Source organism: Alligator sinensis, unplaced genomic scaffold, assembly GCF_000455745.1.
Source record: "Alligator sinensis unplaced genomic scaffold, ASM45574v1 scaffold755_2, whole genome shotgun sequence".
Taxonomy (NCBI): Eukaryota; Metazoa; Chordata; order Crocodylia; family Alligatoridae; genus Alligator; species Alligator sinensis.
Genome location: NW_005841883.1, coordinates 2056252 through 2071502, shown reverse-complemented (window position 1 = coordinate 2071502; position 15251 = coordinate 2056252). Strand labels below are relative to the sequence as shown.

General features: G+C 48.2%; 1 protein-coding gene across 1 annotated transcript in view; it reads left to right on the top strand.

Annotated features, from left to right (window-relative positions):
- The window catches only part of CDK15 (cyclin dependent kinase 15), a 97093-nt gene that overhangs the window by 35960 nt on the left and 45882 nt on the right, over positions 1 to 15251 (top strand). Inside the window, exon 9 of the mRNA XM_025196700.1 lies at positions 3313 to 3433. Within this exon, the coding sequence (XP_025052485.1) occupies positions 3313 to 3433 (121 nt within the window). The remainder of the gene's footprint in view (positions 1 to 3312; positions 3434 to 15251) is intronic.

Sequence of the window (15251 nt, the reverse complement as noted above, 5' to 3'; positions counted from 1 at the left end):
TATCTGCCCCCAGCTGCCCATCAAAAATTACAGGAGCCAGGGGCAGTAGGACCCAGGTGAAGCCACAGCACAATCCTGAACAGCAAGGGCTGCCTGGTCCCATCCCCCCCAGCCGGAAGGCCCTGCCTAGCAGGGGCTTCTGGCCTGGGACCATGGGGCTGTTCATGACTCTATGCGTGGGAGCAGGAAATTCAGGTAAGAAGGGATGGCGGATGGGGAGGCAGGGGAGGACCATGGGTGATTGCCCCAGTCTTTGGGGCCGGGCTGGGCTGGCCCCTGCTGAGTCCCACAGTCCAGCCATGCAGCCAGGAGCCACATGGTGCAGAGCGGCCAGTGGGAGGGCAGGAAAGTGGGGAAAGTGGCAGTGCGGGGGTGGGGAGTGGAAGCGAGCGGCATATGGGAGCACAGGGCCTGCGCTGGCAGGCGTCTGTGGAGCTGGGCTGTGCCAGCAGAGAGAAGGGGGAGCTGGCCCAGCTCCATAGAGCCCCAACCGGCTGGGACCCTGTGCTCCTGGTGCCCTGCTCTGGGTCCTGCCAGCACTGGCCCCAGGACACCAGTGCAGGTCCGATGCTCCTGTCCAGCTGTAGCTAGCTCCTGCGTGCCTGCTCACCTCCAGTCCCCCATGCCCCAGTCCCTCGATACAGGCAGGGACCAGCGCACACAGTCCCAACCCCACTTGCCCTGCGCTCGCTTGTCTGGGCTTAGCAGCAGCGGCACGGAACAAACTGCTGCTCAGCGTGGGAGAAAAGCATCCCCTCCCACCAAGGCCAGCGCTTCCTGGTGCAGCTGCCCAGATTCTACGCAGGGCTGTCCTCTGTTTCTGCCGCATCACCATCGTCTCCGGGCTGCCCTGTGGGGCAGCGGTGGCAGCGCAGAGCAGGCACAGGCAGCCCCACATGGGCTCTGAGCGGCTGAACCAGGGAGTGCCAGCAGCGGGAGTGGCAGGGCCACTTTTCTGCTGCACTGAGCAGCAGTTTGTCGTGCGCTGCCCCTGTTCAGCCTGGGCCCCACACTGGCTCCAGGCTCCCCATCAGGGCTGAATGGCAGTGGTAGTGGCAGCAATGGCTGGGCAGAAACTGCTGCTCAGCGTGGGGGTAAGCTTCCCCTCTCCCTCGCCGCCACTGGTTTTTGGTGCAGCTGCTGGGAGCCTGCGCTGTGCTAGGCTGCAGTGTGGCTCCTTCCCTGCCACTTGTGAGCTGCCCTGTGGCTGTTCCACATGGCCACTGCTGCCATGCTGGGCAGCACAGATGCAGTGGTGAAGGAGCCACACTGCAGCCTAAACCCCTGCCAGCCCAGACCCTGAACTCCTGCTGCCCTGCTCTGGGCCACCAGCACGGGCTCCGCACTCCTGCCCAAATGTTGCTGCACTCCATGTACCTGCTCACTACCCCTTCCCCCCACCTGCCACAGCCATTTCCCCACTTCCCCCCTGCCACTTGCTGGCAGCTCCAGCACCACCTGGTTCCCAGCTGCATTGCCAGGACTGCAGGAGGAGCTGAGACATGGTGCTGGAGCAGTGAGCAGGCGGGGCGGGATGTGGAAGTGGCAGAAGAAGGACAGCGATGGCAAATGGGGGGAAGTGTCAGCAAGCAGGAGCGCGAGGCCTGCGTAGGTGCCCTGGGGCCAGGAGCAGCAGGAGCGTGGAGCCTGGGCTTGCAGGAGCGCTGGCAGGGGCTTGGCCTGCCATGGGGGGAGTGGGCTGTGGGCAAACCCTCCTCCTCCATGCAAGCCACAACCCTCCCTAGCCACCTTCCCCACACACACTCACAGCCCCCCACACAAATCATACCCCCCAAGCCCCAAACACCCACACCCCCCACAAATCCACACACATACCCTCCCCCACACCCCACATACCCACAAACCTATACACACCTTCCCACCCACACCCTCCCACAATATACAAGAATAAGCATTCATTTTAAGCTATTATACTATCACTTCTATGTACTCCACATAAACACATGTAAATCAGGACAAAATTATTTTTTGAAATGAAATTAATTAATGTTGTAGTACGTTTGATTTTTAGAATATAATTTGGTATTTTTCTGGTTCCAAGAAAGCAAACCCCTTTGCTGAGAGGAGTACTTCCAGGGGGCAAGGGGAAGGGCTTCTGGTGGCAAAGGTCAGGAGTTAGGGGGTAGGACTCCTGGCCCCAAGATGGTGACCAGGGCGCGGGGCACCTATCAAGGGTCAGGGCTACCCATGCAGCCCTCAATGACTTGCCAAAACTCATTAAGCAGCCCTCCGCCTGAAATAATTGCCCGCCCCTGACATACAAGATACATGATGGTTTGGTGCAGTGTAAAACTTTTATTGTCAGGGGTTTGGGATAGCTGCATTATTCACAAGTGGCAAAGCAGAGACTGAATTAAGTAAATCATCCCAAATGTGTGCTAATAATTCCACACCAGCATGAATTGTGCAGGGGTTGGCAGCCTCCTGCTGGAGTGAGCTGGAGCTTGCTGCAGGGCTGTGACTGCAAACCAGAAGTCTTCACCCCAAAAATAGCAGCTGCTTGCACTCACCCTTGCTGCAGTGAGGGAAGCACATATTTGTTATCAGAGCAGTAGAATCCACAGCCAAGGGGACTCCAGCAGAGGGAGATGGGTGGTATGGTGCAACTCTGCCATCGATGCCCAGTGCTGGATGAGACTTTTACAGGCCAGATCAGACCTCTTTGCAGTCCTCATGTGGCCTGTAGGCTATAGGCTGCCAACCTCTATTATAAGAGGGTTTTACTGATTATTTACTTTTTCTTGTACCTATTCTCTGTGTTGTCATGAGGCTGGTTTATTTTAGTGTTGAATATCTGATGGTGCAGGCCTTGTACAAAAAAACTCAACATTTAACTTTAGAAATGTAAGTAGCATTTATACAAACCAGAAGCCCTCACAGTTCATAGCTTCTGTATGCCAAGCTTGTTGCACCCTCCTGCATCCCTCTAGTCCTGCCACAGCTCCCTAATAGTCCCTCCACAGCTCCCTGATTATCATGCTCCCATCCAGGGTTGCTAACCCAAGAACATTTTTTACTAACAATCTGCAAACTTTTAACTGATAACCAAACTTTTTTTTTTTTACTGATAAATGTTTTATATAATGTAAATGTAACCCTTCTGCCAGGCCCTGGACAGCATTAACAAGGGCTGTGTTCAAATGTAGGGGTTTAACATCAACCATAATAACAGACTTTGATTGTCAGTAAAAAGTTTGCAGATTGTCAGTAAAAAAAAATGGGTTGGTGGACTCACAATTGGTTTTAAAGGGCCAAGAAATGTAACAAGCCATGTTTTTTGTGTGTTGGCAGGTCTGGCCCGTGCCAAATCTATCCCTAGTCACACATATTCTTGTGAGGTGGTGACACTCTGGTATCGTCCTCCTGATGTGCTACTTGGAGCCACTGATTATTCCTCTGAGTTGGATATCTGGTAAGAGCCAACACTGAAGCATTCAGTGCATGTCAGGAAAATGAATGATCTTTTCCCTCCTGAGATAATGGATAACAGATCACCAAATTATAGTAAAAACAGATTGAGTTGGGGTGTATTAAGGTCTGTGAGCAGTGAAAATGCTGCACAATTATTATTGGTAGGTTTCTAGAACTACCAGGAAAAATCAGTAGCTATCTTTTCAGGAATTTTTTCACCACATCTTACTGTCTTCCTCACAGGGATATAATAAGTCTCAGTTCCTTAATCTTTATAAAGCACTTTGAAATATTTGGATAGAAGAGCTATGCTAATACAAAGCACTTATTCTTTGGGATATACCTTATTAGCTAAGTCAGTCAATATCCTCTTGGAACTACTGCTTTCTGGAGGCAGAAATAGAAGCCAGTAGAATTACAACAAAGATGAATTTGGCCTCTCATAACAAAACACAGCTCTAGCCATCAAAATACTCCTGGATAGGCCTTGAAGTGGAAGAATGATTGGGGGGGGTTTCTGTGACACTTCAGCTCAGTCATGGGAAAGGAACTAAAAATCCCATGGTTTATGCAGTTCTATGGGTGGGTCAGCTACGGCTGTTTCACTCTTTTCTCAGAGGCCAATTAACTCTATCTGTACCTCAACTTCAGCATTTTGCTGTTTCTATGCCTAGCATTTTGCCTGTCTTCATAGATGAACAGCTCTGCAGAGCTGACAACTGGAGGACTGAGCAGGAACTTCAAAGGCTGAACAATATGCAGGAAGGAGAGGGAGACTTGCCCTAGGGGGTCCAACCTTCACAAGGTGGGCACCTCCAGCAGGCTGCAGCCTAGGAGCCTGTGGCGGCCTGGGTCAAGAGGAGAGCAAGAGGTCTCCTATTCCCTTCTAGGGCTACTGCTGCTTTAATTGCCTAAAGTTTTCAAACCTGATTAGATTATAATGGCTCTCAGCTCTATGCCAATTTAAATTGTTTTATCTCCTCTCTCCCACTAATCCCTGCAGTCTCCCCTCTACAACCTATGCCACCCTTCAGCCCCTGTCTGCCTACTGAAAAAAATGTGCCTGCCTAGAGGAACACAGAGGCAATACTAGGCAAACACATACCGGCTTGTGCTTCTCATCCTCACTAACACTTGGGCCTAGTCCACACAGCCACCACCATGCCCCTGTAAACATGGAAACCTGGGGAGTTTGCTCAATAAAGCTGGGATCTCTGCTGCATAAATGCTCCACTGTATCGTGTAGGATGGAGGGCCTTGTCAATAAGGATTTCATGCAGCACTCTCCCTGTCACTAACAGCACTGCAAAAGATGCCTTGAGCCCCACTGAACTACATTCCTGGTATAGGCTATAAGCACCTTTGTTAAAACATTTCCATATAATAGCAATACTAAAAGTGTTTGCCATCAGGAAAGCTCTCAGGCTGAGGGAAAGACGAGTACTTCAATGAGCCCTATTCACTGGCTTCTCACAAGAGTCAGTTATTACCTTGATGTCTGCTGCATTTAAGTTCAATTTTTATCTGTTAGGAAATACTGTGACTTCACAAAGAAGTTTCTTGTCTATTGGGAAAAAAGAAAAAAAAGATCCTTTTCTTTTGGATGCTGCAATTTACATGATGTTGGGTTAGAATGCCCTGGGCAATGGCATGTGACAGTGGATGTTAAAGCCTTGGTCTAAAGAAACCAGTTATAAACAAAATACGACATTGTGGCAATTCTTGCATAACGTATGTGAGCAGCAATACTGTCCATGGGAAACACATGCAAAGGGAATAGGGCAGGGGTGGGCAAAATGGTGGATCCAGCCAGCAGCTGGACTCCATTTCCCAGCAGCCCCGGCCCACATGGCTGGGGCCAGTCTCCATGGAGACCCCAGCGGCAGCTGTGCTGTGATAGTGCAAGGCTGGGGTTGCCATGGAGACCAGCCTCAACCATGCTGGCAGGGTGTGCGGAGTGCAGGGCAGGGGGTTGCTCCGGACCCCTGGGATCTCGTGGCAGGGGCAGCTTGGTCCAGGGCCAGGGTAGAGCCATGATCTGCAGGCTGCATGCCTGGGGCAGGGGCACGCAGGCAGTGGATCACAGTTCTGCCCCGGCTGGGGACCACACTGTCACCGTTGCAAAGAGCCGGGGCAGAGCTGTGATCCACTGCCTGCATGTCCTTGCCCAGAGTGTGCTGGCTGCAGATTGCAACTCTGCCTTGGCTCCTTGCAACAGTGACAGCATGGTCCCAAGCTGGAGCAAAACAGGAATCCACTGCCTGCACACCCCTTCCCTGAGCATGCAGGCTGCAGATCATGGCTATGCCCTGGCCCTGGACCAAGCTGCCCCTGCCGCAAGATTCCAGGGCTCTGGAGCAGGCCTGCCCTGCCCTGCCCTGCCCTACCGCTCACCCTGTCAGCATGGCTGAGGCCAGTCTCCCTGGCAACTCCAGCCTTATGCTATCACAGACCCCATGGGGTCTCCATGCGAGCAGGGGCTGCTGGGAAATGGAGTCCACTGCTGGCTGGATTGGCCGGACTTTGCCTGCCTCTGTAATAGGGTTTTGAATAGATTTAGAGACAGATAGCATGGCTACTACATAAGACATTTATTGCGCAGTTGCTAATTAGCTCTTCAGTAAACATCTCAGCATCTACACATGCAGTGCTATTAGGACACAGTAAAACTAATTAGCTCTGCCGTAGGTTAGTACTTGCTGTCCTATGATGGAGTTTTTTACTTCTCAGCAATGCGCATGTAGGTGTGGACATGGCCAGAGGTACCAGGGTGCTTCAGTGTGGGGACTGCTTGCCAGCTAGCCCTGCACTGAAGCACCTTTGTGCCCCAGCCAGTCCCTCCACAGCACGCTGAGCTGGGTTTAGCAGCCCCAGGTTGGCAGGCTGGCTCCCTGGGCCCCCTGCCAGTCAGGGTTGCTCCAACCTGGCTCAATGTGCTGTGGTCCCAGGCATATGTGAAGGTTCAGTGCCTGGGAGCAACAGACTTCAGCATGATATGTGCTGGAGTTTATTACTGCACATTAATTGCACCTGTTGATGTGCCCAGGGAGAGAGAAGGCTGACTCAATAACTCTGGACTAACTAGCAAAGCTTCTTTAATCTTAGTTCCTATTCTCTCTCATTTTCTTCCTTGCCATGATGCAAAACCTTAGAAGATTCAATTAAAGGATTTCAAGGATTCATAGAATCATAAAAATTAAGGGCTGGAGGAGAGCTTGAAAGACCACTGAATCCAACCCCTCCAGCTCTGGGCAGGAATACTGCTGAGATCAAATGATCCCAGCAAAGCGTCTGTCCAGTCTCCTCTTGAAGACTTCCAAGGTTGGAGACTGTACCACCTCCTTGGGAAGTCTATTTCAGATTCTGATCACCCTTACTGTGAAGAAGTTCTTCCTTACATCCAACCTGAAACCATCCTCTAACAGTTTATGGCCATTGGTCCTTTTTCTCCCCTCAGGCACCCTAGTGAACAGTTTTTCTCCCAGCTCCCGATACTCACCCTTTACATACTTATAGATGGCCACCAAGTCCTGCCTCAGTCTTCTCTTCCCCAGGCTGAACAGCTTCCCCCTTAGTCTTTATTCATAAGGTTTGTCCTCCAGGCCCTCAATCATTCTTGTGGCCCTTCTCTGGCCCTGCAAGATTCTCCATGTCTTTTTTGAAGTGTGGCACCCAGAACTGGACACAGTACTCCAGCTGGAGTCTCACCAGCACAAAGTAGAGAGGACACAGTACTCCAGCTGGAGTCTCACCAGTGCCACCTATCACTTCCTCAGCCTGGCTTATGATGCATCAGCTAATGCATCCCAGTATGCTATTAGCTCTGTTGACTACAATGTTGCACTAGTGGCTCATGTTCATCCTGTGATCATCCATAACCTCAAGGTCCCTTTCAGCTATCATGCTGGCCAAGACATCTGTTCCTAACCTACATTCATGTCGCTGGTTACTTCTCCCCAGATGAAGCACTCTGTATTTATCCTTATTGAACTACATCTGGTTCTGCTCTGCCCACATTTCCAGCTTGTCTAGGTTCACTTGGATCTGCATCCTATCCCCTGTCATGACCACTTTTCCCCATAACTTAGTATCATCTGCAAACTTGGCCAGCGTGTTTCCACATGCTCATCTGAATCATTGATAAAGATGCTGAACAGCGCAGGGCCAAGAACTGAACCCTGCAAGACACCTCCCACCAAGATGATACAGACCCGTCCCCTAACAGTCTCTGGATTCAGCCCCTTAGCCAGTTCCCAACCCACCTGACCGTGGATTCTGCCAGCCCACAATCCACCAGTTTTTTTGTAAGAGCATCATGAGAGACCATATCAAAGGCCTTTTTAAAATCCAAGTATATGACATCAACCATGTCTCCCACATCTAAGTGGTTTATTACTTGATCACAGAAGAAGACGAGGTTGATCAGATATGACCTGACCACAACAAAACTATGTTGGCTATCTTTCAGCATCATGCCTTCTGCCAGTCTCTCACAAATGGACTTCTTGATAATTTTTTCCAAAATTTTACCCAGTATCGAGGTCAAACTTTATGGCCTATACTTTCTCAGATCCTTCCAGATTAACAGAATATTTCTAGAAAATTACACCAGTTAGCAGTTAGTAGACTTAATGATAGCATCAGGATTGAACCAGGCGATCCAGTTTTCAGTCTGTTCTTCACTGACTTTCCAAACTTGAAATAAAAATTAAAATTAAAATTGCCCAAGTCTGGAAGAAGGCTAACTATAAACTACAAAACATTTGTATACAAGTGGTGGATGAAAACTCGCAATACCCCTTGGGTAACAATTATTACTCCCATTTCACAGATGGAGAAACTGGGGCACAGAAAAGTTAATGGCAGAATTATGACTACAATCTTGGAGGCTTGATCTCTAATATCCTCATCCCTCCAATAAGCAGACTTGAGGGAAGAGCCTTTTTGGTGCTATATGCCAGAATGTCCATGCCTCAGTTACACCAAAGGTGCCTGGTCGTTTTTGTGAAGAAGATTCTATTTCTCTCTGGAAGAACACGGAAAAGGAAACAATCATAATTGCCACTAATGAATCAATATAAAATCAAGCAAGCATTTAGGGGGCTTGTCAGCCTAACAAAGCAAAAGAAATTAAAAAAATCTTCAAGTACTCCTTTCCCAGCAGACGTTGTTTGTCCTCTGATAATTTTGTCTTTATTAAGGATGCAGAGTTTTAATGGTTTCCAGAAATAATGGGAATAAACCTTGAATTCAAAACAGGACATATCAGAAGGTAAATTTGTATAAAACCAAAAGTTTCTCTGAACTGACAGCTTATCTATTAGTGAAAGAGAGTCTATTTTATTAGATTTAGATATTTGAACCCTTTGCCCTTGAGTAATTTATAGCATATGTTAATAGAGTCAAGGGACAAATGTCTAGTTCTACCATTGATGCCGTCTGGATCTTGTTCTTTCTCTGAAGTAAGGAAAGTTGCAGCAGCTCTGGGTTTCTGTTTGCTATATTTTCTTCTATCAAAGTGGAACTCTCCTGCCCTAGCTTTTTGCATCAGATAACAGGCTAGGTAACAAAAGATCAGTTTTCTACTTGCCTTTCACATTGCTCACATGTCCAAAGTTCCTAGAATAACAGAAACTTCAGTCTTAAAGAGAAAATATGCACCTCAAAACCCTTTGGACTCTCAAGTTAGAACAGAAGAGCAGCATGGACGGAAGTATTCTGACTTACATTAAACAAATTAGACTCTGCAGAGAGCCTTCCTAAACTTTTCACATCTTGGGGGCTGTAATGAATCCATATAAAGTCTTGTCTCTACTCACCTTGCTCCACTGCCAGATCAGAGGAGGGCTTTAAACTAAGATTGCTGGGGGATGGGAATACACAAATTCAAACATGTCCAGGGACCAACATACAAGTAAGCCCTGTAGATAGGGACACAGGGAAAGCCACTGTTGCAGAAGCTGAGGGAACAGTTCTCCATCAGCGAGACAGGAAGACGAGGGCCTCAGCAGGCAGACTCAGGTGCCTGTATACTAATGCCAGGAGCATGCGGAACAAGCAGGAGGAGCTAGCCCTCCTATGCTCCAGTGTGCATTATGATCTAGTAAGGATTACGGAGACCTGGTGGGACTCCTCACATGACTGGAGTGTAGCTATAGAGGGCTACACCCTGCATAGAAAGGACTGGGTGAGGAAGAAAGGTGAAGGCGTTGCTCTGTATGTGAAACAGCAATAAACCTCCTTGGAGGCCGACATCGGCTCCAAAAATGGACAGCTTGAAACCCTTTGGGTCAAGTTGTGGGGGGGAGCAGGGGCACAGCGAAAGACCTAACTGTAGGTGTATACTACTGACCACCAAACCAGGGGGAGGAACTTGATCTGGAGTTCACCTGAGAATTAACTGAGGTTGTACATGCACTTGATATGGCTGTCATGGGCAATTTTAATTATCCAGACATCTCCTGGGAGGAACACTCGGACAAGTTGGATTGGTCGCGATCCTTCTTGACCTGTGTCGAGGAGCTCTTCCTGACTCAGGAGGTGCGTGGGCCAACCAGAGGTGATGCTCTGCTAGACTTGGTCCTGGCCAAAGGAGACGACCTGGTGACTGACTTAAATATAGAGGGAAGTCTGGGTGATAGCAACCATGAAACCATCATGTTCACTGTCCAATGTAAGGCAGACAAGTCAGATAGCAGGACTGAAGTCTTGGACTTCAAAAATGCAAATTTCAACAAGCTTAGGTCACTAGGAGGGCAAGTGCTGTGGGACCAGGGACCGAAGGCGAAAGGTGTGCATGAAGAATAGCTGTTCCTTAAGGACACAATCCTTGAAGCACAAAGGAAGTCCATTTCCATGTGAAGAAAAGGTAACAGAAGGGCTGGGAAGTCCTCTTGGCTAAACAGGGAGATTACGGTCCTCTTAAGAAAAAACAAAGAGGCTTATAAACAATGGAAGCTCAGGGCAGGCCCCAAGGAGGACTATTCCATGACGGCCTGCATTTGCAGGGAACAGATAAGGAAGGCTAAAGTGGCGACCGAACTTAGATTAGCAATGGGAATCAAGGACAACAAGAAGTCCTTCTTTAGGTACACAGGGAACAGGAGGAAAAGAAATGGGAGTGTGGGCCATTGCTCAACAATTCAGGAGAGCTGGTTACTGGCACCCAGGAGAAAGCTGAACTCCTGAATGACTACTTTGCCTCAGTCTTTCACCAGACCAAGGGGAAAACCACGCCAGGAGAGTAGAGGATGAGCACGGTAGGAATAATCACCTTCCTACTATTGCCATATAATTGGTGTATGAACAATTAATGAAATTAGACATATACAAGTCAGCACGACCGGATTATCTTCATCTGAGAGTGCTGAAGGAGCTGGCTGAAGTCATTGCAGAACCCCTGGCAAAACTCTTCCACAACTCATGGTGTTCTGGAGAAGCCCCTGAGCACTGGAAGAGGGCCAATGTTGTGTCCATCCACAAGGAAGGCAGGAAGGAGGACCTAGGTAACTATAGGCCAATCAGCCTAATTTCCATCCTATGGAAAATCCTAGAAAAGTTCATCAAGGACTCTATCTGCGATAAGCTTGCAAAAGGTAAGATTCTGAATGACAGCCAGCATGGCTTCATCGCGTGCTGGTCCCGCCTTACGAACCTCATCTCCTTCTATGACCAGGTAACTCACCACCTGGACAAGAGCGAGCAGGTTGACATTGTATACCTAGACTTCCAAAAGGCCTTTGATCTAGTATTCTACAATGTCTTCACGAGAAAATTGGAGGATTGTGGGCTTAACTCCAAGACAGTCAGGTGTGTGAGAAACTGGTTGCAGGATAGGACCTGCATAGAGTCATAGTGAACGGAACTGTGTCCTCCTGGTGAGAAGTGGGAAGCGGCGTCCCACAGGGGTCAGTGCTTGGTCCAGTACTTTTCAACATCTTTATTAATGATTTGGATGTGGGGGTGAAGAACTTACTGGCCAAGTTCGTGGATGACACCAAATTATGGGAAAGCATGGTCATACTTGAAGATAGGCTACAGTTACACACAGACCTAGACAGGCTAGCAAGTTAGGTAAATCGGAACCTGATTTCTATGTCGAGAAATGTAAGTGCTCCACTTCGGGACAAGCAACCCTCAACACACCTACAGGCTTGGTGGCACCAAACTGTCTAGCACCATGAATGAAAGGGTCCTGGGGGTAATAATAGACCACAGTATGAATATAAGCCGGCAGTGCGATGCTGTAGCCAGTAGGGCAAATAATACTCCGGCATGTATCAATCTATGCATCTCCAGTGAAGACAAGAAGGCGATTCTTTCACACTCTGCTCAGCACTGGTGAGACCTCAGCTGGAGTACTGCATCCAGTTCTGGGCACCGCACTTTAACAAGGACGTGGACAAGCTTGAGAGAGTCCACAGAAGAGCCACCCGTATGATCAGAGTCTTAAAAGGCAAGCCATATGAGGAACAGCTGAGGGATCTGGGACTCTTCAGCCTGAAGAAAAACCTGGTAGCAGCTTACCACTACGTTAGGGGAGTACATCAAGGGCTCAGTGAGCAAGAGTTCACCAGGACGCCTAAGGGGAAAGCCAGGAGTAATGGCCACAAACTCCTGGAAAATCAATTCAGGCTCAATATTAGGAAAAACTTCTTCACAGTCAGGGTGTCCAGACTGTGGAATAAGCTCCGTCCAGAGGTGGTGCAATCACCTACTCTGGGAATCTTCAAAAGGAGACTAGACATTCACCTTGCTGGGGTCACCTGGCCCCCAGTTATCTTTCCTGCTTGGTACAGGGGGCTGGACCCAATGATCTTCCAAGGTCCCTTCCGGCCTAACAATCTATGAATCCATGAATCTGCAGCAGACAGGGAGCTGCTGCCACTCAGACGCCAGATGTGTACATCCATGTCAGGGGCAGGCGAAATCCAGCCTACAGGCTGGATTGGGTCTGTGATAGACTCCATTTCCCAGCAGCCCCTGCCCGTGTCTCTGCGGCTGGTTTCCATGGAAACCCCCAGGAGCAGCAGGGTTATGACAGCAGGCAGCCAGGGTTTCCATGGAGACCAGCCCCAGTGCACAGCTGGGTGGGGAGCTGCTCCAGGCAGCAGGGACAGCGTGGTTTGGAGCGGGGGCAGAGCTGCGATCCACTGTCCACATGCCCTGGGCAGGGGTGTGCAGGCAGTAGATTGCAGCTCTGCCCTGGCTCCAAACCACGTTGTCACCACTGCAAGATCCGAGACTCGGCCCTGAAGCAGCTCCCTGCCCACGCTGCTGGGGCCGGTCTCCATGAAAACCTTGGCCCTGTGCTGTCACAGCACTGCCACTACTGGGGTCTCCATGGAAACTGGTCACAGGGATACAGGCAGGGGCTGCTGGGAAATGGAGTCCAGCTGTGGGCCAAATTTGCCATTTTGCCCACTCTTGATCTACGTGCTTCTAGCAGCTCCACACATCTTCACTCAGCAGTTGTTCTGCCAGAGTGTGAAGTGCACCTCAGCAAGGCACCAGTTACTGAAAGTCCCAGAGCAGCTGGCAGAAGGCAGGGCAGTGTTTGCCTTCTGCCAGCTTCTAGAGAGTGACAAAAGCATTGCATTGCCTGGCAGAGGTGATGTACCTCTGCCTGCAGAATGGATAGTTCTTCCACCACAGTGGGGCTTTGAGAATCAACACAGAGTTTTTGTGGAAGAATTGGAGGCCCTAACTCAAGTTCTGCCAGCAAAATTGTATAGTGCAGCATAGGCCTAAGGTATCTCACACCCACTATGGCACTGCTATTAAATCTAAAGTCCATTTCCATTAGATTTTCAGGGTTCTAACTGGATTCATATACAGGAGACACTGACTATGCAATAGCCAAAAATACTGCACAGTAGCATGTCACAGCACAAATAGTGCTAATACACTGCTGCGCAGTATTATTAGGCTACTGCACAGTAGCGTCACCTAAAAGATGTTCACCAGCGCTAATTCAAGTATTAAATAAATGTGCAGTAACAACTGCGCAGTAGCATCTCATGTAGACACACGAACTGAGGATGAAACTCAAGCCCTTCTTCTCCAGAAACATGGGATTGATTATCCCATCATCCTTCTGTATATCAGAAGTAACTTTATTGAACTGGATATAATTACAGTAGCACAACAAAATCAGTGGATTATATCAGTACAACTAACATACAGTTCCAAAAGAGGATAAGCCACCTTGTTGTGGTACACTGGCAGTGGAAACCAAGCTCGCTGATATGTTGTTGGTGCACAAGCATCTTGTAGCAAAGATGACACTCCTTGAAAGGGAGCAAAGATCAAAAGAAACAAGATTAAAATATGGAAAGGTAAAGCGGAATGCAATAGAGAAATTGTAACGACAATACTGGATAAGTATCTAGAAACAGGCTTGGTGTTGTCTTGAAAGGGGTTGTACCACCTAAAAAGAAGGTGGATGGAGGCAGAAGAAAATATATGATTGATGCAGATGGTGAAAACCAAGTAAGAAAAGAAGGCTAGTAGATCAATTAAATGCAAGTGTAAGTGCAAATCTGGAAAAAAAAATACATGTAAAAAAAATTAAAGTGAATACAAAGAAGGGAAGGGTGCTGCCAAGCTTGAAGCAAAGAAGAGAAGCTGTCCTAGTTTATATGTATCCTGAGCTTATACAGGGCCTACAGGACATGTCTACACGTCCATTAACGTGCTTTACTTAATGTGCATTACATGTTCTATCTCCATTGTGAGGTACCAGGAAAATGTGCATTAGTCTGTCTTAATGCACATTAACTAAAGAGCATGGGGTGCTTATACGCAAGCAGAGAGGCTGCCGACGCATTGTAATTCCAGCACATTAGAGCAGACTTGATTAATTCAGTCTGCTGCAGCATGGCAATTACCGCACTCCAGCAGCCTCCTGAGTCTCATGCACCAGCATGCCCAGACTTCAAAACAGTGGTAGGGACACTTTATCTAAAATTCATTCGACAAGCTTTAGATAAGCACCCCCACCACCATTTTGAAGCATGGGGACTCTGATATATGAGATGCTCTGGGCACTTTAATTAGAGTAGCTTTTGGAGCCATTCTAATTAACCCCCTCCCCCCACACACACATACCCCCAGAGCATATGTATAAACGCCCACAGTTTTTAAGTGACATTTAATGCACATTACCCTATTTTAATGTCCATTAACTAAATAGCACAGTTTTTCAGTGATGCTTTAACATGCATTAAAATAGACTAATGCACATTAAAGTCCACATGTAGACATGACCACAGCTGGGCAAAAAAAGGATTTATAGTATTGCAGAAATACAGAATTAAGGAAAAGGGGGATGACATAGAAACACCATTTATAAATGATGTCCAGGGATCCTGGTTTTCTCTGTTTAAAAATCACAAATTCTCTGATTAACCCCCATCCCCACCCCAAATTCTCTTATTAAAACTCCCAAATCCACATTTTTCCGTGTTTAAAATTAAATGCTATTATATATATAGGTATCAGTTGAACACAATATTTTATTGATATATTTACAACTTTAAAGCAATGTGGAAGGCTACCAATGCTTCAATCACTTAATCACTCAATAATAAAATAAATTCAAAATACCAATAAATTCTGGCCTTTGATTTTAGGTTTCTTATCACAGAAAATCAGAGCTCCCCTTGCCCCCTTCACTCATCAGGACACAGGTCCAGCTGTGGCTGCCCTACCCCTCAACTGCTTTGTGGTGCTGAGCAACCCTGATATGCCAGTGCCCTGCCCATACCATTGCCCCTCACTCCCAAACCACAGCCCCTCAGCCCTGCTGGTGCCCCACA